General features: G+C 48.9%; 1 protein-coding gene across 2 annotated transcripts in view; it reads right to left on the bottom strand.

Moving 5' to 3' along the window:
- Positions 1-26,171, bottom strand: part of LOC146783521 (uncharacterized) — a 327,300-nt gene that overhangs the window by 130,923 nt on the left and 170,206 nt on the right. For both annotated transcript variants that reach the window (XM_085633493.1, XM_085633494.1), the window contains exon 4: positions 20,631-22,555. In XM_085633493.1, the coding sequence (XP_085489619.1) occupies positions 20,631-22,555 (1,925 nt within the window). The remainder of the gene's footprint in view (positions 1-20,630; positions 22,556-26,171) is intronic.

Raw genomic sequence — 26,171 nt, 5'->3', positions numbered from 1 at the left:
GGCAGCCGGGACACTGCAACTCCCCATCGCAGCCTTCCCGCACATCGGAAGCGACGCAGTGCCTCTGCTGTGCCTCACATCCTCGACACCGGATTTCGCATTGCGATCCCAGTCAAAAGGATCCTTGACGCATCAGGACCTCACACCACAGCCTCATCGCATCTCGTAATCTCGTGAGCAACGCTTTTTCGACGTGGATTAGCAGGCCTAACTGGTTCCCTATATCCGACCCATACTCCATCACAGTCGGCCTGTATTTGTGAATTTGTCCCGGTCTGGCACAACCAGATTTACCAATAGCGCTTTTTGCGTCTAGGTGCTATTTTTCTTAAAATTTTAATTCCAATATCTCCAGTTCTACTCATTGGATTTTTGTCGTTTCAGTCGTGTTATGTATTAAATTAAGCTCTATTTTTTACCTGGTGTGGATCTATCTTGTACTGTGTTTTCACTGTTTGAAGTGCTGCACAAATACTATACACATCGCCTCTAAAGTTAAGCCTGACTGCTCTGTGCCAAGCTACTACAGGGTGAGCACAGGTTAATTTAGGGTTTGCCTGCTTCTTACCATAAACAGGATGGTGGTTGGTGATTGAGTAGGGTTCATACCCCAGCCAACCAAAAACTTAATTTCTAACACTTGGTGTTTGCTATCTAGAATTAAAGCTTGAACACTACCCACGGGTGGCACCTCATTCCTTGGTAAGTCTGCATTCTACCTTCGATCCCAACAGCAGCTGTCCACTAGTGCCTTCTTCCCTAATCTACTCTTGTGTGTTAACCGGTTGTGTCCCCACAAGTTGGCACCATACCGCATTACTTTCAGTTTTAAATCGTACTTCAACGGAACCGGTTTCCCTCCCTAAAGCTAGTGCCATGGTACTCCACTTCCAGCCAGAAATGGTGAACCACACAACTTTTGCTGGGCAAAGCACTACGTGCATTTGAGACTAATGCCACAACTGATCGGGAACGCTGCTAAAATGCCATGCGTTACTGACTTATAGTGATTTTATTTTGGCATCAATTAACCACTTAACATGTTGCATACATTTCCATTGGTCTCCTTAGGTTGATCATTTTTGTCTTCTCCATTACTCTAGGCCAGGGATACGCTAGGTCATTAACCTAAATGAGTCTTATGGAAGAGCCCCAAGAGGTTGCGTGGTAATGCTAAACTACTAGGTGGCGTTGGCATTCAGACTACAACGTGACTTGCAAGGCACATTTTACCCAAAATGTGTCTTTTAACTGTTGCTGTACTCTCAAATGAGAGACTTTTGGTAAAGCTTGGCTTTAAGCTAGTGCCTAGAAATTGAAAGAAATTTTGCTCGTCTAAGTTCTTGCTGAAATAAAATACACAGGTTAGCCGCTTGATAAGTGAATATTCAACCACCTGTTTTTTTTACCAGCTTTCAGAGAGAAATCCAAAGGCAGATAATGTATCCACCAGAAAAAGCGTTACTGAAGGTAAGTAACTTGTTCTTCTGATAGATACACCTGCCTTTTTAATCGAATCCCCAATCAGTCCCACTCCTGGTGGGGGGTGCCTGCCTACCTATACCAAAAAATCTTGTTGCACAGAGCATGCAAAGATGCCGTCCCTCCTCACCTCCGAGTCTAAGCAATAATGCTTCACGAAAGTGTGGAGGGAGGCCCAAGTTGTTGCCTTGCAAATGTCTACGACAGGGACACCTCTAACTAAAGCCGTAGAAGACTTAGCTCTGGTGGAATGAAATCGAATACCTTCAAGAGGCTCTTTCTTGGCCCAGGCGTAGCAGATCCTGATACAGAGGATGAGCCACCTGGACAGCGTTCTTTTGTGAACAGCCTTGCCCTTCATCTTGCCCACATAGCCATGAAGAGTTGGTCGTCCAACCTGAAGTCCTTGAAGCGGACCGCCCTCTTAGGGTCCAGGTGGTGAAGTCTCTCCTCCTCCTTAGAAGGGTGAGGGGGAGGATAGAATATAGGTAAAGTGATAGATTGAAATGGATTTGGTACGTGCACAACCTAATAATTCAGTGTAGTTTGTAGTTTGTATCGTGCTCCGGGGTTCGTCCTCCGAACTAGGGCGTGAGTAAATGTAGAAAAGCACCCCCCAACAACATGGGGTGTGTCCCCCAGGCGCGTAACTTGTCCTCAAAAATGGGTTTCAAAAGATTGTACTTGATTCTTCAATGTTCAATGTTGAAAAACTTTATTTGTTATTTGGAATTCATCATGAGCGTTTTTTTTCACTTCAAACGCTTTACGAAGATTATAGCGTTAATTATATATTCCCAATGCATTTCGGCATAAGCCTTCATCAGGGGAACTCTAGAAAAACAATAAAGATGACGATAAGCGCTATGTATGAGGTCTACTAGTTACTCGTGTGTTAAAAAGACAGGCAAAAGTGAAAAAAAGTGATTAAAAACCGATAAGATGTAACGTGTATGGGTGTGGTTAAAGTAAAAAAAATTTTTTATGCGCAAATGATTCCATGCTCGTGAGGATTATGGGGAGCTGTTTCAGCAGCCAAAAGTGAATGGCAACGGTTAAATCAACGTGATATTACGACTATGGGAAGATTCAAACATGATTTCAAGTGAAAACGATTTTATCGGTAACAGACGGTGTGGTTTATATCAAAGTTTACTTACGGTGATGAAATTAGTAAGAAGCGTGAAAGCATTCTAAAATGGTGATAAAAGTTATTCTTACCCAGTGTAGAAAACGAAGGTGTGTGCTCTCGTGTTCGATCACGAACGTGGTGGTGGTTGTGAATCAGAATCTGAGGCGGAAGTTAAAAAGCTAACGGCGTGTGACGTGATGAAAAATAGTGCACATAGAAATAGGACGGATGTTGGATTACGGGCAACCAAAGAAGGACTAATCTATCGAACTGAGAGTTAGTAATCACAGTGAGGAGTTATTAAACACAAGTCTAAGGGACCTCAAAAATGATATTGGAATGCATGTTAATACTATGTTAAGGTATTTCAACACATTTTCACATGTTAACATGAGAGAACAGAAACGTCAATATAGATGATGTTAAGGATGTTAATTCTATATACAATGATATAAAGAGAATATGAAAAAACTGCGTGTTAGAAGCAAGGCAATTGGTGACTATACAAAAAATGTAAACGACATTAAAGATCGATAGTACTTAGGACAATTACAGGTAACATAAAAATTCTGTGCGGTCATTTAAACCATCAGGTTTCATCGAGTTCAACAAATATATCCAATGGTTCTCTCTTTTAAGAAGAAAGTTGTGATTGTCTCTTCCTTGAATTTTGGCAACAGTCTCTAGAATACAAAATTTCAATTGGCTGATGTTATGCCCGGCTTCCAAAAAGTGTTGTGCGACCGATGATTTCTGTTGTTTGGTCCTGATATTAGACTTATGTTCATTCAGTCTGATTTTTATCTTCCTTTCGGTCTGCCCGACGTATACTTTGCCGCAAGGGCATTTGAGCATATATACAACATTAGAGGTGTCGCAGGTAGCCGTGGTTTTGATTCTGATTTTGTGCCCTTTCATTGGGTGAGTGATATACTCACCTTTCATGACATTGTCTTTTGAAACCCATTTTTGAGGACAAGTTACGCGCCTGGGGGACACACCCCATGTTGTTGGGGGGTGCTTTTCTACAAAGTGATAGATTGCCCTGGGTGGAAGGAGTGCCAACCTTAGGCAGGAAAGCAGCTCTGGTCCTAAGAACCATCTTAGCCACATGAAATGAAGTGAATGGAGGCTTGGAGCTAAGAGCCTGCAGCTCACTCACTCTCTTACCGGTAGTGATTGCAATTAGAAATATGGTCTTAAACGCTGAGAATCTCAAGGGACAACTATGCAAGGGTTCAAAGGGACACCCCATCATGAAAGTGAGAACCAAATTCAAATCCCACTGAGGCATGATAAAGGGAGTTGGGGAAACCTATTGGTGAGACCCTTAATGTATCTCATAACTATGGGAGATTTGAATAAAGAGGGTTGGTCTGGTAAACAGAGAAAAGCAGACAAGGCAGACTAGTAGCCTTTGACAGTAGCTCATGCACAACCCTGTTGTGCTAGGGAAAGAGAGAAACTCAGAATGTCAGACAAACGGGCTCGCAAGGGATCAATCTCGCCACACCATTTAACAAACTTGTCCCACCAACCAGAATAAACAAATTTGGTGGAATGTCTTCTAGCCGATAAAATAACACCCACAACGTCCGGCGGGAGAGAGAAAGAGCTCAGGTTGCCCCGTTCAATCTCCAGCCATGAAGGTGCAGGCTCTGGAGGTGAGGGTGTAGAACCTGCCCCTGCAAGTGCGAGAGGAGGTCTGTCCTGAGAGGGGTACGGAGCGGATGGTGCGATGAGAGGTAAATGAGGTCCGAGTTCCATACCCTTGTTGGTCAATCAGGGGCATCAATATGATTTTGGCCCGGTCTTGGCAAATCGTCCTCAGAACTTGAGGAATCAAGGGTTTGGGAGGAAACATGGAGAGACGCTGGGAGCCTCAATCCAACTGAAATGAGTCTCACAGCGCTCCCCACATCGGATACTGGAGACTGCAGAACGACGGGCAGTGCGCGTTCTCGTGAGTGGCAAACCAGTCCAATCGAGGAAACTCCCACATCCTGAAAATGTGACGGACCACCTCGGGAGGAAGATGCCACTAGTGATCGGGCGAGTACGGACGACTGAGACTGTCCGCAAACACAGTGATCTGATGGTACTGATCCCAAGAGCAGAGTCTCAGAGCCTCTTTGCAGAGGCGATACGACCACACTCTGCCCTGTTTATTGATGTACCACTTCGCAGTAGTGTTGTCAATCATGACCTGAATCAACTGACCGCGAACGAAGGGAAGAAAGGCTTTGAGAGCTAAACATATTGGCCACAATTCCAGAAGATTGATGTGAAACAATCTTTCCTCTGGAGACCAAAGCCCTTTGATCTCCAGATCCCCCAGATGAGATCTCCATCCTAAATTGGAGGCATCAGTAATGACAGTGGCCATCGGTGGAGGAGGTTGAAACGGCTCTCCTTGAGACAGGTTGTCCGAGACACTCCACCATAAAAGCTCCGCTGCAGTGTCTCTGGAAATTCTACAAACACATGGAGATGATGGACGAAGCGCTGAAAAAACCCGATGGATTTAGGCCCAGATCTCTGTACTGGGGTGAATGCGTGACATTGTTCTGCATTCGGTCTATAAATTGTTCTTTTTGCGTTTGTCGCCCGAGAGGGACGGGTCTGCCCAGACGTGGGCCCGTGCTCTCCATGCCACTGGAGTCAAGCTATCCTGGCTGATGAGGGGTGAAACCCCGAAACTGGTCCTAGGATACTTGTTTCCAGTCCAGGGAGGACCTGGCCTGGAAGTTTGGGCTGGACTGTTCCCATTTTGGACAGGGTCAAGGCTGATTTGCATATGGGTGGGTTCAAACTGGAATTGGCATGGGGAGCAAAAAAAAACAATGGATGTAGGCCCAGATCTCTGTACTGGGGTGAATTCATGACATTGTTCTGCATTCTCCCCATCAATTGTTCTTTTTGCATCTGGAAATTCTGATCACCTCCTTGAGATTTCTGTTGTATTGAAACCACTGCTTGCGGCGGCACCACTGGAAGTCCCTTATTTGCAAGTGTGCATTGCTAACCAACAGTATGCAGGAAGCGAACAGATCGAGCAGGCGTAAGACCTTCAGGACTGGAACAACTACTCCATTGTGAAAAAGTAGAATCATAGACTGGATGTCGGACTACTCTGCACAGGTGGGAAGGCACGACTCACAGTAGTATCCAGTACTGCCCCTATGAACAGGATGCGCTGAGAGGGCACCAGGTGAGATTTGGGTATGTTTATTGAAAAACCCAAGTCGAACAACAGACGTGTTGTCTCTTGCAAATGATGCAGCACCATCTCGGTCGACTTTGCTTTGAGCAACCAGTCGTCCAGATAGGGGAAAACAGGAACCCCGACCTTCTGAGATGTGCTGCTACCACCGCCATCACCGTTGTGAAGACCAGAGGTGCTGAAGTAAGACCGAACGGAAGGACAGCAAACTGGCAGTGTTGGGACCCCACCGTAAGACAGAGATACTTCCGATGCAACTTCAGGATGGGAATTTGAAAATACGCATCCTGCAAATCGATTAACACCATCCAGTCTTCGTGCTGCATTGCCAGAAGAACCTGAGCTAGGGTCAACATCTTGAACTTCTCCTGCTTGAGGTAAAAATTCAAGATCCTGAGGCCTAGGATTGGCCTCAACCGGCTGTCCTTTTTGGGAATCAGAAAGTACCAAGAGTAGCATCCCTGAACCCTTTCCTACTCCGGAACCACCTCTATCGCACCTTTCTGCAGTAAAGTTAGTACCAACCCTGGAGAGGGGGGGGAAAGGAGGGGGAAACTCCCGCAAGGGAAGGGCATACCTATTTTTTACAAGATCCAACACCCAGGGATCTGAAGTAACAGACCTCCAATTTTCGTAGAAAATGGGAAACCCATCCACCCACGGGATCAACATGCTCTAAGATTGGGTAGCTAGAGCTGCTTCCCTGTTGAACCAGTTGGAGGGGCAGGAGAGGAGGAGGAGGAGACTGTGCCTCGCAGACGACATTTACCTTTTCCTCTGTATGACCTATACAGAGTGTTTGCCTGTTGCGACTGCTGTTGTAATTTGGCTCAAAAGGATTAAGTTCTGCCATAACTGCAAAATCTGCACTACCCAGCCCATGAGCTGGGAATGGAGACCCAACGATCTCGCTGTGGCTCTACTATCTTTAAAGAACTGTAGCGCTAAGTCCGCTCTGACATCAAAAAAACGAGAACTGTCAAAAGGCAAGTCCAATCGGGTAGCCTGTACATCTGTGAAAAATACCAGACCACCATAGTCAGGTGTGCCTCCTGGTTGCAACCGAAAAACCCATTGCTCTGGCAACAGAGTCCACAGTATCAAGTCCTGATTAAATGACCTGACAGGCCGCAGCTTGGGTATCAGATAGTACTTACGTGAAATGGCCCTGAACATCCTCCGGAAGCTTAGGGTGCACCTCCCTTTCAGAGTCCAGCAGAGCATGGATATTGCGTCCAGCAGGCATTTCACATATGTTGATGTCAGAAACATACTGGCTGAAGAAAACACTTCCTTTGCCGATTGCTCCATCCTTTTAGGTACTCTATCTGCAGACGTGAACGGGAAAGAGCCTGGAGACTGTTTAGAGGAGCATGATGCTAGACTACTAAACTGTCAGGAGACGGGTGTGTGGAAAGGAAAGCATGATCTCCCAGACCCACCTTATACCACCTTGCCACCGATCTGGACACTGCAGGGGCAGTCACTGGCTTCTACCACAGCTCCAAGATTGGCCAAGTCAAAGTCTCATTAAAAGGAAGCATAGATTCCTTAACAGAGGACGGGGAATGAAGCACCTCCGTTTAAATGTTAGATTTAAGCTCTGCAGTAGGCAGTGGCAAAACCAGCATATCAACTGCCTTCCTTATTACTGAGTGATATGAGGAAACCTCCTGTGTTGGAAGGCCGTTTGGTGAGGAGAGCTCCCATTTGGTGATGTATCCAGTCCACTAGCCTCCTGTAGACCCTCAAACTCTTGGACAGGGTCAACAATCTCACCCTCTTCAGCCCCCTCCGGCTGCTCCGGATATTCTTCCTCTTCCAGCAGCCTTTGTGCTTCCCTTCTCATCCTTGGGACCGGCCTCGGTGGGGCAAAGCGTAGCCCCGTTGACTTTGGGACCGGGGTAGATGGAAGCTCCACAGGAATAGTTGAAGACGCCGGATGAGGCAGAGTTGGCGCCCCATTGGAGTCAGATGGCACCGGAGAAGAACCATCCAACGGCACTCTTCCCTCCAGGGATTGCACCGGCGTCGAGAACTTCGGCGTCGGGAGAGGCCAACTCCCTGGAGGCATTGGCATAAAAGTTGCCTGAGAGAAGTGCGGTGGCAAACCTCCAAGCAAATATGTAAGCGGGCCAACCAGCGCACCAGCAGGGTTAGCCGCTCTGGCAAACATGCCAAACATTGCATTTAGGAAATGCGACGGATCCCTACCTGGAGCCGGAAAGGCTGCATATCCTGGATCCGGTACCGCCGGTTCTGATACCGCTTGAGGAGGCAGTCTAATTAGCTCTAGTTGCCGCGCCGGAGACCATGGAGCCTGGGGCGGAGTGGCCGGAGGTAAAGGTGTCGCTTCTCTGGCCATCGGTGAGACTCTCGGACCCGTAGACTGAGCCGGAGTCACCTGATAAGGAGAAGGAGACACTTCATCCTTGCGGTGACGTCGGAGAACCAGAGACCCCGATATCAGAGTTTCATCCTTCGATGACTGAGGTCTAGGGTTCCTCGACGACTTGGAGGTATGCGGAGTCAGTGACTTGGATCTCGACCTCCTTTGGTCCGTTTTCTGCTTTTTCACCTTGGCCATAAAAAGCTTGGCCTCCCTTTCCTTAGTTTAAGGCCTTTCGGATTAATGCACCTGCGTGACGAACACCCCTTGACGCCGTGGTCTAACGAAAGGCACCATAAACAATCCTCATGAGGGTCAGTAATCGATATATGACCCTCACATTCCCTGCATGGCTTAAACCCGGACTTCTTCTAGGTAGCCATGATCACTGCTACAATTACAGGCAGGTCCTACAACAAAGAAACTCCCATAAATGGAGAGCCCTGGAAATAACCGTTACGTGTCGATGGTACGGAAAAAGGGAACTGACGCCAGCACACTTGACGAGGTCTTTTTATTGCTCATGTCACGCGTGGAGCCGTTCCATTGTGACGCCCTCATTGACATTGGAGAGCTATGGAAAAAAGTTTACGTGGAACGCTGCGCATGGGGTAATTCAAAAGGTGAGAAATCCACAGGCAGATGTATTCATCAGGATGTCTTCCATAAGAGGCGCTATGATATATTAATCGGGAATTAGAGGTACTCTAGCACTGCATTGTCAGCACTTGATAGGGTTCACACTGATGTAAAGATTAAGAAGTCATCATCTAACTAACATCATTTAGGGGCCCTTTGTACAAACATCACAATGCCTAGATTTGTTTTCCTCTCAAATGGGTCAAATGTAAAGTAAAGAAGGCAAAAATGTCTAGATCAGGAAAGATGCACAAAAAACCTCTTTGCAATTTACTGTAAGGTTATTGTAAGTGGAACGTCACTTAATCATGGAAAAGAGAGGAGCCAGTACCGAGCATTGGCAAAGTCAATAGGTGTCTGTTAGACCTGTCAGCCCTTTGGGTGGTCCCTCCTCATCATTATTTATTTTGTCCCACTTTTGCCTCAAACCCTGTTAGAATTTTTCCTTTTTGGGAACCACCAGACTTTTTAGTGTTGATGCAGATTCAGGGAGCCATTTTATCTACCCCTGGAACTTCTGTCTGAGGGCCTGGAGCACAAAATGGTGGCCACCTGTGACATCATCAGAACCCACTGGAACCTACTAGAACCTTCTACAACATTCTGGAGCCCTGTGACAGTTGGAGGCGGTTTAGAAAGTTGGGAAGCTAAGACAGAGAGTTGGCAGTTGGAGCTGGCAGTTGGCACCTGACTGGTGAAGAGAGAGCAGCAGAAACCTGAAGGAGGAAGGAGTGAGGCAGCAGGGGTGGAAACTTGTGCCTGGAGTGGGGTCCATAAACCCACCCTTGATACTAGTCCCTACTGACTGAGCCCAGCCTGAAGCCCTGTGTGGGAAGAAGCAAGAAAAACCATCTTAAGGACCTGGACAGCAGGAACAGGCCTTAGAATCCAAGAACAGCAAGATCCTGACCTGGATACTGGTTTCCCTGGAGTCCGACGTCGAGAAGCCTGAGACCCGGAGCCCGAGGTGGAGAAGCGGCGCTGACTGGAAAAGCAGACGTCGTACCCGGAGCCGCCAGAGGTCGAGAGAGGGCGCCGACGGAGGTTGTAGAGAGTACCAGAGGTCGAGGAGGAAGTCACCCGAGGTCGAGTGAGCGGTGTCGACGGGGGAGTGAAGTCCACCCTCCGGAGTCGCCGGAGACCGAGGTGAAGCGTGCCGGAGGTCGGGAGTGGAGGTCGCACTCCGGAGTCGCCGGAACCTGAGGAGAGGAGCACCGGAGGTCGGGAGTGAGGTCGCACTCCGGAGTCGCCGGAACCTGAGGAGAGGAGCACCGGAGGTCGGGAGTGGGGATCGCACTCCGGAGCCGCCGGAAGTCGACATCGAGCCAAGGCCGGCCGACGTCATCGAATCGGAGGTCGAGATCGAGCCGAGGCCGCCGACATCGATCCGGAACCGCCTACCGGCGTCGTCAAGAACTGACATTGTGCCGAGGCCGCCGACATCGAACCGGAACCGCCTCACGGCGTCGACACGACTCCAGCGGCGTCGGAGCTTCAGAAAAAGGGCAGTAAGTGGAATAGAGGGCGCCTAAGGCCCTGTGGAATCCTAAGAGACTACTCTAGGGGCTAGAGAGGTGCCGGAACCATCTTGATTGTGCCAGGGGTGAGCTGAGACTAATTCAGAGGGGTTGTGTAGAGTGAGAGAGCCAGATCTCTAGAATTCCTCCCCTTTATCTACCTCAGCTTGGGCCTCAGCCTTGTCCAAGCCAGGGATTAGACACCCTCAAGCCATCCACATAACTACAAGCTGTGCCTGGGCCAAATCAGCCCATAGAAATCTAAATGTGATCTGATTCTAGAAGTGTCACTGTCAGCTTTTAATTATTTATTGAGAGCACTGTATTTATTGTATTTAACCTATTTATTGCTTCACTGTATTTATTGTTCCACAGCATTTATTGTCGCACAATATTTATTGGTTTACAGTATTTATTGCCTCAGAATATTTAATTGCCTGTATGTATTGCACTTATATTTATGCCTTAATTATTTATGATCACCCCTATTTATTGAATCATTAAGCCAGTATTTATTTGTCCTGCACTATTTAAAAAGCCTTGTATATTGTGATTGTGTTATTATTTATCTAATCAGCAACTAAGAGAAAAAGAAGATAAAGAGAAATATTTTCATAATTTTTACGGTGTAGAGTCGTTTTTGGAACGGATGCACGCATGGTTATTGTATGGGTATGACGTATGCTTAGCACGGTGCCTGACCCCTGACCACTCGAGCCAAGCTACCACTGTGTATGTCCTGGAAAGACCCCGTTACCACCAACCTCTTGAGGCGTGGGAGTGGGGGATTTCCAACATAATTGGTGTTCAATGGTGGGATAGAGCTGTGCCTACGTATACTCAACAATAACTGTGGGTAGTCCATAGGCCTACACCGGGAGTTTTCTCAAAGCGGCCTTCCTAATTGTGAGTTTTTGTTTTTCCAAATTTACTCTGGTGGTGGGAGGAGGTATTATATAAGGTACCCCCCTGCATAGTTACTGCAAATAACTGTCCTCTGACCTGAGTGGGCAAGATGGAGTTTGTACTGGAGAATTTAGAAACGTACACTGTGGCCCAACTCAGGGAGTTTTGTCAGCGGGAGGGGGTGTATTGTCCCCCAGGAGCAAAGAAGGGTGCACTCCAAACCAGCTTAAGGGCTTGGGGGAGGCACGCCGAGAAAGCAAGGCTGAGGAGGAGGACAGGGATAGAGAGCCCGACAGTGAGGGAGCTGGTTTGTACCAACCTGAGGTGGGGAACCTGTTAGCGGGGCCCAGGACACTTTCCAGGAAGGGCAGCAGTGCCTCTAGCGGTGGCTTGTCTGAAGTGGAGTTAACAGACCGGAGGGAGAAAAGACAGCTCACATGGGACTTAGCAAGGCTGGAGAAAGAGAAGGAGGAACAGAGGATGGCTCATGAGATAAGGCTGAAAGAGATAGATCTTCAGATCCTGAGAATCGGGGCACACCCTGTACCTAACGGTGGCAGCGAAGAACGAGAGTACACCAGGGAACCCAAACCCTACCTGCCAAAGGACTGACAGCCTCATGCATCAACCCAAAATCCAGTCGGTAAAATACCGATTCGGTAATAGCTCCCGGTATTAAGTAAAAAATACCCAATCCCAATGCATCAACCCAAAAGCAGAAATCGCTATTTAAGGAATCCTTAAATAGCGATTCTTTAAATGGGGATTCCTTAAATACCGATTCCTTAAATAGCGATTGCATTTAAGGAATCCCAAAGTGAGATTCCTTAAATGCAATGCATCAAAGTTAAAAAATTAGCGATTTCGCTAATAGGGGGAGCAAATTACCATGAAGATGAACTGCATGGTAATTTGCAAAAACTTTGAAAAATGCACTTTTGTGCATTTTTCAAAGTTTCATGCTGCGCACACACATGCCCTTAGAGCATGTGTGTGTGCAACATATGTGCACATATCATTTTCAGGGGTGCAACAGGGTGTCCTTTTGACACCCTGGCACCCTTGAAAGTGCTCCCGCTATTAGCGATTCGGTAATACCGAATCGCTAATACAGACTGGCTTTACATTCATTCCTATGGGCCTCCAAGCCCATAGGAATGAATGGGTAGGTATTCCTTATTACCGATTCGGTATTACCGATTCGGTAATAAGGAATATTAAGGAATCGCTATTTGAATAGCGATTCCTACATGCATAGCCTTTTGCTATTCCTTATTAGCGATTCCTTATTTTTCGCTAATAAGGAATCGCAAATGGCATTGTTGATGCATAGGCCCCATAGTAGCTAGCTATGGGGTGGGTGACGATATCGCCAAGTGGCTAGCGGCCTATGAGGTCTCGTTAAGGGCCCATGGGGTTCCAGAGAAGTACTGGGGAGGGGGATTGTACAAGTACATGCCTCCAGCTGGTAGGGATGCTTTATTGGCCTTAGAGGAGGATGAGCAGACCCACTACCCCACCATGAAACTGGCGCTCATAAGAAAGTTTGGACTAACACCCGAAAAGTACAGACAGAAGTTCAGGGGTAGTCACAAACTGGGCACACAGAATTGGGTGGACTTCCTGGACTATGCAAAGAAGGCACTAGAGGGTTGGGTTCAGGGCAGTGAAGTGAGGAACTACGAGGGGTTGTTTGATCTAGTACTGAAGGAACACCTGCTCGAGAAATGTTTCCCTGAACTGCGTCAACACCTGGTGGATAGCAAGCTGACCAGTCCCCGGAAGCTTGCTGAGGAGGCGGACATTTGGGCTAGTACCCGGGTGTCCACAAGGGGGACTGGAGGGGATACTCAAAAGGCCGGACAGGGCGCCCCCCAGAAGAAAGAGGGAGGGGAAAAGAAAAAGGAGTTCTCCAAAGGCCCCCAAAATAATTTCCAAGGAAAGGGAACAGGATTTAACCCTAGGGCTAACCCACCCAGAAACCCTAATCCTGGCCAGAGTCAGCAGCCAAGGGTTGTCCATTGCTACGAGTGCGGTGGCGTTGGACACTATAAGGGAGATCCGAAGTGCCTGAAACGACCACCCCCTCCCATTGGAGGAAAGACCCCCGGAGTAGCTAGTGCAGTGCTCGGGGAGGAGATGCCCTTAACTAAGGGAAGGGAGTGGGCGGGTGTCACCTTAGTGTCCCTGGGAGAACGGGAGATGGTTCCTAAGATCCAGGTGCCCGAAAATACTGTAAAGTATGGGCAGTGGGTCACCATCAACGGCCAAAGACGGGAGGCTCTGAGAGACACAGGAGCCAGTATGACTATGGTGCGTAGCCAACTGGTGTCTCCAGAGCAGGTAATTCCCGATGTACTCCACCCAGCCGCGATGGCTGACGGCAGAACAGGCCACTATCCAGTGGCCGAGGTTCCCTTTGAATGGGGGGGGGGGGGGTTGCAGGTTCACTTCGAGTTGCCGTAAGCCCTGCCGTGCCAGTCGATTGTCTACTGGGGAATGACATGGAGCACAATGCTTGGAAGGAGGTGGAATACCGGACTCATACTGAGATGCTGGGTACACCTGACTGGGCCTGTGTGAGCACAAGGTCCGCGACTACCCGGAGAGGGAGTTCGTTTCGGCTGGAGCCTGGAACAAAGGCCCAGCCAGCTGCCAGTCAAGGGAAGAACCAAGGACAGGAGGAGCCTGCCTCGGCGTCCGCACCCCGTAGGACGGATAGGCCACCGGAGGTGGTGGACCAGGAGTCTGCGGTGGGGGATGTTACCAAACTGGGGGACCTACCCATCCCGGCCGAGTGGCACGTGGAGGGAGGCCCGTCCAGGGAGGAATTCTGCCAGGGCCAGAGGGAGTGCCCTACCCTTGAGGGGCTGAGGCGACAGGCCGAAGCCCAGGCAGCAGGGAACGTTGAAGGGAACTACAGTGTTTACTGGGAGGACGGCCTCCTCTACAGTGAACCCAAGGCACCCCTACATGGATCGTCACGAGCCTTGGTAGTCCCTCAACGTTATCGAGCCTTCCTTCTAGAGTTGGCTCACGAGATCCCATTGGCAGGACACCTGGGGCAAGACAAGACCTTCGCCCGTCTTGTCCCACACTTTTATTGGCCTCAAATGAAAGTGTCGTCCGATACCTACTGCCGGACATGTGTGTCTTGCCAAGCCAGTGGGAAAACAGGGGTGAAGCTAAAAGCTCCCCTGGAACCACTTCCTGTCGTTAGCACCCCCTTTGAAAGGGTGGGCATCGACATTGTGGGTCCGTTAGATCCACCTACTACAGCTGGTCACAGGTTTATCCCGGTTCTGGTGGATCATGCCACACGGTACCCAGAGGCAATACCTCTGAGGACCATAACGGCACCTGTTGTGGCTAGGGCCCTGATGGGAATCTTTACCAGAGTGGGTTTTCCCAAGGAAGTTGTGTCCGACAGGGGGACCAACTTCATGTCAGCGTACATGCGGGCGATGTGGAAGGAGTGTGGAGTGACCTACCGGTTTACAACTCCTTACCACCCCCAGACCAATGGTCTGGTGGAGAGGTTTAACAAAACCTTGAAAGGCATGATCAGAAGTCTGCCTGAAAGCCTGCGGAGGAAATGGGACGTCCTCCTACCCCGTTTACTCTTTTCTTACAGGGAAGTGCCACAGAAGGGAGTGGGCTTCAGCCCCTTCGAGCTTTTGTATGGGCACCCTGTACGTGGACCTCTCAACCTGGTGAGAGACGGATGGGAAAGAACTCCCAGAAAGCTTCCCCAGGACGTGGTGAGCTACATGCTGGCCTTCCGGAGCCAAATGGCTAAGTTGTGGAAGCAAGCTTCTGACAACTTGGAGGCCAGCCAAGCAGTAATGAAGGCGTGGTATGACCACAATGCTCACCCGGTGGAGTTGGAGCCTGGCCAGAAGGTGTGGGTGATCGAACCAGGAGAGCTTAGCGCCCTCCAGGATCGCTGGTCAGGACCCTTTGAGGTGTTGGAGAAGAAGGGTAAGGCTACCTACTTGGTGGACCTGAAGACCCCTCGTCAGCCCCTACGGGTGCTGCACGCCAACCGCCTCAAACCCCACCACGAGAGGCCCGAAGTCATCTTGATGATGGTGACTGACGGAGCAGAGGACGCGGAAAGCGAGCCTCTCCCCGATTTGTTTGCGTCTCAAGAGAAGGATGGGTCGGTGGAGGGAGTGATTCTCTCCCCATCTCTAACTCCTGAACAGCAGGAGGACTGTCGCCAGGTCCTGGGGCAGTACTCTTCGTTGTTCTCCCTTGTCCCGGGTAGGACTCACCTGTGCGTCCATGACGTGGACACAGGAGACAGCCCACCTGTGAAGTCCAAGATCTACCGGATGTCAGACAAGGTGAAGGCCAGCATTAACAGTGAAGTCACTAAGATGCTGGAGCTAGGAGTGATCGAACCTTCTAGCAGCCCCTGGTCCAGTCCGGTGGTACTAGTACCAAAAGCTGCACCACCGGGTGCCCAACCGGAACTGAGGTTCTGTGTGGACTACCGGGGACTGAATTCAGTGACCAAAACTGATGCTCATCCGATCCCTAGGGCGGATGAATTGATTGACCGGCTGGGAGCTGCCCAATATCCAAGTACCTTTGACCTTACTTCTGGGTACTGGCAGATCTCTTTGACTGATGGAGCAAGGGAAAGGTCAGCCTTCTCCACGCCCAATGGCCACTACCAGTTCTGTGTGATGCCCTTTGGGCTCAAGAACGCACCTGCCACGTTTCAGCGCCTGGTAAACCAGATCCTCACCGGAATGGAGAGTTTCTCTGCTGCTTATCTGGATGACATAGCCGTCTTCAGTAACAGCTGGGAGGATCACTTGCGTCACCTGCAAGCTGTTCTCCAGGCCCTGAGGCAAGCTGGATTGACGATCAAGGCCAGCAAGTGCCAGATCGGGCAGGGGTCGGTAGTGTACCTTGGACACTTGGTGGGTAGGGGAGCGGTGCAACCCCTCCATGCGAAGATCGAGGCCATCATGGCCTGGGAACCCCCAAGACACAGACTGAGGTCCGAGCTTTTCTGGGCCTCACGGGATACTACCGCCGCTTCGTGAAGGGGTACGGTACCATCGTAGCCCCCCTCACGGAGCTCACGTCCAAGAAACAACCTCGACGGGTAGTCTGGACGGAGGCTTGTCAGCAGGCCTTTGTGAGATTGAAGAAAGCCATGTGCGAGGCCCCGGTCTTAAGGGCCCCAGACTTTTCCAAGGAGTTCATTGTCCAGACGGATGCATCGGAACATGGCATTGGGGCAGTGTTATCGCAACTCAATGAAGAGGGTCTGGATCAACCCGTGGTCTTCCTATCCCGGAGACTACTTCCCAGAGAACAGAAGTGGAGTGCAATAGAGCGTGAAGCCTTTGCAGTGGTATGGGCTCTGAAGAAGTTGCGGCCATACCTGTTTGGCTCGCACTTCCTAGTTCAGACCGACCACAGACCCCTTCGTTGGCTGATGCAGATGAAGGGGGAGAATCCCAAGTTGTTGAGGTGGTCTATTTCCCTACAGGGAATGGACTTCCAGGTGGAACATCGGCCTGGAGTGGACCACGCCAATGCAGACGGTCTCTCAAGGTATTTCCGCCTTAGTGATGAGAACTCCCAAGGGGTTGGGTAGCTCTCCCCACTTTCAGCTGGGGGGGGACGCGTGTTAGACCTGTCAGCCCTTTGGGTGGTCCCTCCTCATCATTATTTATTTTGTCCCACTTTTGCCTCAAACCCGGTTAGAATTTTTCCTTTTTGGGAACCACCAGACTTTTTAGTGTTGATGCAGATTCAGGGAGCCATTTTATCTACCCCTGGAACTTCTGTCTGAGGGCCTGGAGCACAAAATGGTGGCCACCTGTGACATCATCAGAACCCACTGGAACCTACTAGAACCTTCTACAACATTCTGGAGCCCTGTGACAGTTGGAGGCGGTTTAGAATGTTGGGAAGCTAAGACAGAGAGTTGGCAGTTGGAGCTGGCAGTTGGCATCTGACTGGTGAAGAGAGAGCAGCAGAAACCTGAAGGAGGAAGGAGTGAGGCAGCAGGGGTGGAAACTTGTGCCTGGAGTGGGGTCCATAAACCCACCCTTGATACTAGTCCCTACTGACTGAGCCCAGCCTGAAGCCCTGTGTGGGAAGAAGCAAGAAAAACTATCTTAAGGACCTGGACAGCAGGAACAGGCCTTAGAATCCAAGAACAGCAAGATCCTGACCTGGATACTGGTTTCCCTGGAGTCCGACGTCGAGAAGCCTGAGACCCGGAGACCGAGGTGGAGAAGCGGCGCTGACTGGAAAAGCAGACGTCGTACCCGGAGCCGCCAGAGGTCGAGAGAGGGCGCCGACGGAGGTTGTAGAGAGTACCAGAGGTCGAGGAGGAAGTCACCCGAGGTCGAGTGAGCGGCGTCGACGGGGGAGTGAAGTCCACCCTCCGGAGTCGCCGGAGACCGAGGTGAAGCGTGCCGGAGGTCGGGAGTGGAGGTCGCACTCCGGAGTCGCCGGAACCTGAGGAGAGGAGCACCGGAGGTCGGGAGTGAGGTCGCACTCCGGAGTTGCCGGAACCTGAGGAGAGGAGCACCGGAGGTCGGGAGTGGGGATCGCACTCCGGAGCCGCCGGAAGTCGACATCGAGCCAAGGCCGGCCGACGTCATCGAACCTGAGGTCGCCATCGGACCGGAGCCGCCCGAAGTCGACATCGAGCCAAGACTGCCCGACGTCATCGAATCGGAGGTCGAGATCGAGCCGAGGCCGCCGACATCGATCCGGAACCGCCTGCCGGCGTCGTCAAGAACTGACATTGTGCCGAGGCCGCCGACATCGAACCGGAACCGCCTCACGGCGTCGACACGACTCCAGCGGCGTCGGAGCTTCAGAAAAAGGGCAGTAAGTGGAAGAGAGGGCGCCTAAGGCCCTGTGGAATCCTAAGAGACTACTCTAGGGGCTAGAGAGGTGCTGGAACCATCTTGATTGTGCCAGGGGTGAGCTGAGACTAATTCAGAGGGGTTGTGTAGAGTGAGAGAGCCAGATCTCTAGAATTCCTCCCCTTTATCTACCTCAGTTTGGGCCTCAGCCTTGTCCAAGCCAGGGATTAGACACCCTCAAGCCATCCACATAACTACAAGCTGTGCCTGGGCCAAATCAGCCCATAGAAATCTAAATGTGATCTGATTCTAGAAGTGTCACTGTCAGCTTTTAATTATTTATTGAGAGCACTGTATTTATTGTATTTAACCTATTTATTGCTTCACTGTATTTATTGTTCCACAGTATTTATTGTCGCACAATATTTATTGGTTTACAGTATTTATTGCCTCAGAATATTTAATTGCCTGTATGTATTGCACTTATATTTATGCCTTAATTATTTATGATCACCCCTATTTATTGAATCATTAAGCCAGTATTTATTTGTCCTGCACTATTTAAAAAGCCTTGTATATTGTGATTGTGTTATTATTTATCTAATCAGCAACTAAGAGAAAAAGAAGATAAAGAGAAATATTTTCATAATTTTTACGGTGTAGAGTCGTTTTTGGAACGGATGCACGCATGGTTATTGTATGGGTATGACGTATGCTTAGCACGGTGCCTGACCCCTGACCACTCGAGCCAAGCTACCACTGTGTATGTCCTGGAAAGACCCAGTTACCACCAACCTCTTCAGGCGTGGGAGTGGGGGATTTCCAACAGTGTCACATTTGTAACCTTGCCAAATGTTTTTTAGTTACGCTGCACAGCATCCTCAGCGACTGTGTGCACCTTAGCTAAAGTAAATAAAACAAAAACAACCAAGCTTAGCAAACCCCCATGGAGACATTCCACCAGGTTGGCCATTCAACTTAAAATGGTCTAAACGTGGCATGGTTTTTAATTAGGAGTATGGCCACTACAAATTAAAGACAAGTGCAGTATGCTGTTCCGTAATTAATTTTTAAGTTTAGCAGTGCTTGTAAGGTAGAAGCTCTCATCTCCTAATGGGGATCTATAGGGAACACACATGTTTAGATGTGCAGCATATGCAGTTAGTATTTCAGTGCTCCTTGGTGGTTGCTTACGTGAGGCACACCCTTAACACACATTTTTTACTTTTCTTAACACTTGTGAGAACCAACCTTTATTATAGGACCGGTTTCAAATCTTCAAAAATACATATGGGTGGGTTCATAAGTAGGTACAAGACCCTTCCCCAACTAAACAGAAGTAGTGGAGAGGCCCAACAAATTCTGACGTGATGTGTAACGTGCGGCAAAGGGCTTTTCTGTACATGGTATTGTTGTTGAGCGAGGGCACCCTTGATGCCTGTTCTTCCCTCTAAGGCTCCTCCTTGATGAATAATTGTATATTTGAGCCCAATCAACATTACCCAGTACAGCAATTTTCTGTGAACTTTGCAGTATACAAGGTGTATGTAACCTGTTCCTTTGTATGTCTCCTCACATTTACTTGGGACAGTCGGAATTCTATCACCAAGGTCATTGCGCATTTGCCTTCATTTACTTGTAAGTCTGAACACAAAGCTATAGTATTCAGTATGCCAAGTGATCAATTTTAAAACCAGTCACTAATAGTTTTTTTTTTCTACTGTAGGGACTGGTATGAACTGATATTCGTGTCACCCTATTTAGGTAGTAGTCACGCTTTATAAATCCAATGAGTACCATTCATTCATCTGCATTCGTCTGTAAACCTGTAGAAAAAGTCAGTATTATTTCGTGCTTTTTAATATAACTCAATTAAAAACTACCACTGATAATTTTAAAAGGTCTACAGCATGTTGTTATCGCAGAGAACCATTCATACAATCAGACACTCTTAATCCCTCTGCCCGAAGTAAACATGATTGTTTTGGGCTTTTTTCATTAGAAAGTGGATTTATTTTCTGCTACGACACAGAGCCAGAATCATGCAATAAATCTTAGAGAGTGCTGGTAAGCAGTGTGTTTCTAACAACATAGTTTTTCATGCATGAAAGTTTGGCTGCTCCACATTGCTATTTTCCTGACACTAGTCTTGAATCAATGAAAACGTTACACGCACCCGTGTATGAAAAACATCACCTGCAGAGGGAAGGGCAACCCATCCTCACACCTATCCTTAACACAAGAGACTGCTTTAGCAGACTATGCCAATTTCCCTTGGATTCCTTTACCCTCACCTACTGCTGCACATTCCACGTTTTCTATTACACACACATCCATTAGCCTCCTTATGCCATGCTTTTATTATAGGCTGGTTAGCCCTCTTTTTACCCTCTAACAGGGTGACAGCTACCCCGTTCACTAAAACGCCCATTTGGAAGCTGTGCCGCTGTGATAATTATATAAAAAGTATGCTATATTTCACAATGAAACATACCTTGCAGCTGTTGATCTGATCCCGATGAGGAGTGAAGAATAAATGTGGAGGGAGAGGAGGAGCCGGAGGCGGTACACAAACAGGGGAAGGAGGGACCGTGTCTGAACAAGAACTAGGTTGTATCTGAGGGACTTGGCTCGAAGGAGAAGGAGGAGGAGGAGGAGGTGGAGAAATATGTTGCATCTCAGTATCCAGATTAATGGGAGGTGGAGTCATCGTCACCTGGTCTAGGTGAGAGGAAAGAGATGTAGGGATACTATAAGGAATCTCAAATGATGTAGAGGATGGACAAGTATACAGAGAAGGCACAGGAATACCAGCTGGCAAGGGGGGAACGAGAGAGGAAGGCATCTCTGTGTTACGATGAGAAGGCAGAGATTCATTAACAGAAGTAGGAACCAGGAGGTCTGGATTAGATATGGAAAGAGCCAGAGCCACTGAGGGGGGCACAGGGTTTGTGCGAGTAGAAGGGGCTAGGGAAACAATGGAAGGGGGAACAGGATCAGCACTGGAGGGAGGAAGTGTAGGAACACATGTAAGGACTACAGAGTTAGGCTGAGAGGAAGGACATGTAGGATCACAGGGAGGGGTCTTTGGGTTTAGTTGATAAGAAGGAATTGCAAAAGCACTGCAAGAAGTAACAAGAACTGAAGAAGGTGCAGGAACACTAGAAGTAATTGGATCTGGGTGAGGGACAGAAGGTGGAGTAATACTAGAAGACGTCTCAGGGTCTCTGTGAGATGAAGAACGTCCACAGATACCAGAAGGATCTGGATGAGGGTGAGAAGGAGCAGAAACACTGGAAGGAGTGGGAGGATTTGGGCAAGAGAACGGAGGTGCACGTGCACTGGAAGTATTCACAGGTTCAGGGTGATCAGGTGGAGGCAAGGGAACAATGGAAGAGGCCATGGTACCTGAATAAGTGGAAGGAGGATGAGGAATACTGGAAGGAATCACAGAATCCGAAGGAGAGACTGGAAGTACACAAATACTAAAATGAGTCCCAAGATCTGGATGAGAGCGAGAGGCTTTAGGTATGCTGGAGAGAGTCACATGATCTGGGCGAGAGGCTGGAGGTGCAGGAACACAGGAAGCAGTTACAGGCTCAGAATGAGAGGTTAGAGTTGCAGGAACAATGGATGATGTCACCGAATCTGGATGATTGGAAGGAGGTACAGGGATACCGGTACGAATCATAGTATCTGGATGAGAGGGAGGAGATGCAGGAATAATGGAAGAAGACATATGTGATGAATCCAAAGGAGTCACAATTGGAGTAACACAATTGTCTGAAAGAGATGAAATAAAGAGTGGGGTGCCAGTGGGTGGATGAGAAGAATGAGTTGTTGTGGAAGGAAAAAGACAAGAAGGAACAGACGATTTCAAAGCAGGTCCAGGAACAGAGGAAGGACTGGCATGAGGCAGCGCAGAAACAAAGGAAGGAGTCAGTGGAAGAGAAGAAGGAAATCTAGGAACACATGAAACATTGACAGGAGGTTGATGGGAGGGCACAACAGTTGGAACAAACATATGATCCTTAGGAGCAGGATGAGATTGTGCAGGAGTTACAGAAGGAATAAGGGAAGGAGGTGCAGGAACAGAGCTAGGTGTCACAGCAGATGGTTTTGTGATAGGAGGAATTGGAACTAATGAATCCGGTATGGGTGGATGAAGAGAGGAAGGGGTCGCACAAAGAGGATTGGAGGTAAGATGAGCTGGAAAAGACTGAAAAGTCACAGGAGGTAGGCTAGAGGGAGGTGGTTCAGGAATGCAGTGAGGGGTCAAGGGATATGGAATGCAAGAAAGCAGTGATGGAGGATGGTGAACTAGAGCTGTTGAGAAGCCACAAGATGGAGGCATTATTTTTCGAGTGGAGTGTCCACTGTCCAGTCTTTCAGACGTGCTGGTTCTCATGCATTTTGCATCTGCAGGGGGGATAAAATATAATACGTTGAAACAACTTCTAACTGAATAGTCAATTGAGAAGGCATGATGCCTTCAGTACATTCTGCTTACTAACTGTAGAAACCTTTGTAGTGAGTCAACCCTCCCCTCATCTTTCTTCATATGGATATAGCATATATTCATGGGGCAGGCATGGACCCTTGGTTGTGTCAAAGCCTATGGGAAACCCAGAATATCTATGGGTGACTCCACAAAGACCTATGCCTCCACAACAAATTTATGTAGCTACACCTTCAGTGCCTTCTATCCGGCCAATATGTGGATTACAGGAAAAAATTAAGACATTTGTTTTTTGAATACCAAGGTGGATAGAGCAGATGGAGCAAGAGTACAAGTGACTACAAGATATAACCTGGACATAATCAGGGCCCCTCTACATTTCTGTGCAGGGACATATTCCCAAACATGTAATTCATATAAGGGAGGAACATTACACCCTATTATTAACTCAAGTAGAAAGGAGAAGTTCTGTAACATTACCCGACCGAACATGGCATTGAATGGCATTTGCAGCCAATGCCTGAAGCTTGTTGAAAGCATGGAGTGTACCAGACATGGCTGCCTAAGTATATCACTTTGAAACAAATACACATTTCAAACGCTAATGATGCTACCATGCTCACAACAGAAAGCGTATAGCTTCCCACAAGTCATCATCATCAAAATCTTTATTCGGTTTTTGCATAAAACAGATGAAAAAACAAATTCACATATAAAATACCTACATATCAACATTATGCCAAAAATAAAATATTTGGGGATAAAATAGAGAGACTCTACAAAATTAATGTAGAATATTATGAGCTCCTCGTAAATAGTACATCAAACAACAATACATAAGAATAAAGAATCAATATTTGTTACATATCTTTAGGTGCTTAAAATATCATTCAAAACAGCCTTTATGACTTCTGAGGTGCCCAATTCATAAAGGTAGACCAGGGCCTGTTCATGAGAACTTGTACCCAATGTTAAAAACAGAGGGCAAAGGAATGGTCTTCTCTCTGCAGTGTAAAGAGAACAGAATAGAATAAAGTGCTTGGTGCATTGTTGTGTAATGAGACTGGGCACCAAGGTTTTACAATACTGTGTTTGAGGAACAAGACCATCGTAAGTAATTATCCAAGTGCTTCAAGAGTAAAAATCTCTATTAAACTGGAGCTTTAGTGACTATCATAAATCAAGTGTAGGGGAAGAATGATTTGGGGGAAAAGGTCTAGAATGAAGATGGTGTGGTTAATGAGAAAAGTAAATATTTAACAGAAAGAACTAATATGCAATCAGCACAAACTTATCCTCGCCCAGCTGAAGAAACCCCCCCACAGAGACACCAGCAAGAGGGCCAGCTGGTTCACCCCAGAACTCCTAGCCTCCAAGCAAGCTTGCCGGAAACTAGAGAAGAAATGGCACAGTGAACAGACTCCGGACAGCCACGCAGCACACAAGGACGCCATCCGCAACCACCACCACCACCTCGTCAGGGCTGCCAAGAGGACCTCCTTCAAAGACCGCCTCGACAACAACGCACACAATAGCAAGGAGCTCTTCACCATCGTGACGGAACTCTCCAACTCCAAAACCAACGACATCCCGCCGTCGCAAGCCCTGTGCGACTCCCTCGCCACTTTCTTCCACCGCAAGATAGCAGACATCCACGACAGCTTCAACACCCAGACAGCCCCTCCGCACACCATCGACCACGACCCCCTGCTAGCCTGGGCCAGCGTGAGCATCGATGACACCATCAAGACCATGAGCACAATCCACTCCGGCTCTCCCCGTCAGACCCATTCCCACACCACGTCTTCAACAAAGCAAGCAGCTCCATCGCACCCCACCTGCGGAACGTCATCAATCTCTCCCTCGAGACCGTGACCTTCCCAGAAAGCTGGAAACACGCCGAGATCAACGCCCTACTCAAAAAACCCAAGGAAGACCCAAGTGATCTCAAGAACTTCCGGCCCATCTCCCTGCTCCCGTTCCCGGCCAACATCATCGAGAAGATCGTCAACAGACAGCTAACCCGATACCTCGAAGAGAACCGAATCCTGGACACTTCCCAGTCAGGGTTCCGCAGCAACCACAGCACCGAGACCGGCCTCATCGCCGCCACCGATGACATTAGGACCCTGCTGGACAATGGTGAGACTGTAGCACTCATCCTCCTAGACCTCTCCGCCGCCTTGGACACAGTCTGCCACCCCACACTACGTGCACGCGTCCACAGCGCAAGGATCCAAGACAAGGCTCTGGAATGGACCACCTCCTTTCTCTCCGGCAGAATCCAGAGCGTCCGCCTCCCCCCATTCCGATCCGAACCAACCGAGATCATCTGCGGCGTACCCCAGGGATCCTCCCTCAGCCCGACACTGTTCAACATATACATGGCCCCGCTCGCACATGTCACCCGACAGCACGACTTCAACATCTCCTTCGCCGACGACACTCAACTGATCCTCTCCCTCACCAAGGACCCCATCACAGCCAAAGCCAACCTCCACGAAGGAATGAAGGCTGTCGCCGACTGGATGAAAATCAGCCGTCTGAAGCTGAACTCGGACAAGACGGAGGTCCTCATCCTCTGCCCCAATCCTTCGGCCTGGGATGACTCCTGGTGGCCGACGGCACTGGGAGCAGCCCCAACACCCACCGACCGCGCACGCAACCTGGGAATCATCCTCGACTCAACACTCTCAATGACCAAGCAAGTCAACGCCGTCTCCTCCTCCTGCTTCAACACCCTCCGCGAGATCTACAGATGGATCCCGACAGATACTAGAAAGACAGTCACCCAGGCCCTCGTCAGCAGCAGACTCGACTACGGAAACGTCCTCTACGCGGGAGCCCTGACCAAGCTCATCAAACGACTACAACGCATCCAAAACGCCTCGGCACGACTGATCCTCGACGTACCACGCCACGGCCACATCACCCCCCACCTGAGAAACCTGCACTGGCTCCCCGTCAACAAGAGGATATTCTTCAAGCTCCTCATCCATGCACACAAGGCACTCCACAAGACCGGCCCAGCCTACCTCAACAGACGACTTTCCTTCTACATTCCCAACCGCCACCTACGCTCCGCCGACCTCTCACTCACCACCATCCCGCGCATCCGAAGAACCACCACCGGCGGGAGACCCTTCTCCCACCTCGCCGCCAAGACAAGGAATTCCCTCCCACTGAGACTACGACAGACCCAAGACCTGCTGACCTTCAGGAGGATACTCAAGACCTGGCTGTTCGACCAGTAGCGCCCCCCTCCCCCCCCAGCACCTTGAGACCCTCGCGGGTATGTAGTGCGCTTTATAAATGACTGATTGATCCTATTAAAATCTTTTATAAGGCTACTGAGGCGCATAACCTAAAGCTTATTTATAGATATACACATGTTGTCATAAGATCATAGGACTTATGAGCGAGCAAAGTATCAGTCCTGCAAATTCCAGTTTGCAGCCAAATCATGACTGTACAGGCAAAAACAACTTGATGCATAATCTGCACGTAAAAGTACACGTGCGCTGTTTATGCACCTCAGAATGGAGATTTACACATGCTACTAGGGAATTTACACCA

Source organism: Triturus cristatus, chromosome 11, assembly GCF_964204655.1.
Source record: "Triturus cristatus chromosome 11, aTriCri1.1, whole genome shotgun sequence".
Taxonomy (NCBI): domain Eukaryota; kingdom Metazoa; phylum Chordata; class Amphibia; order Caudata; family Salamandridae; genus Triturus; species Triturus cristatus.
Note: the sequence above shows the minus strand (reverse complement) of the source record. Positions and strands in the feature narration are given on the sequence as shown.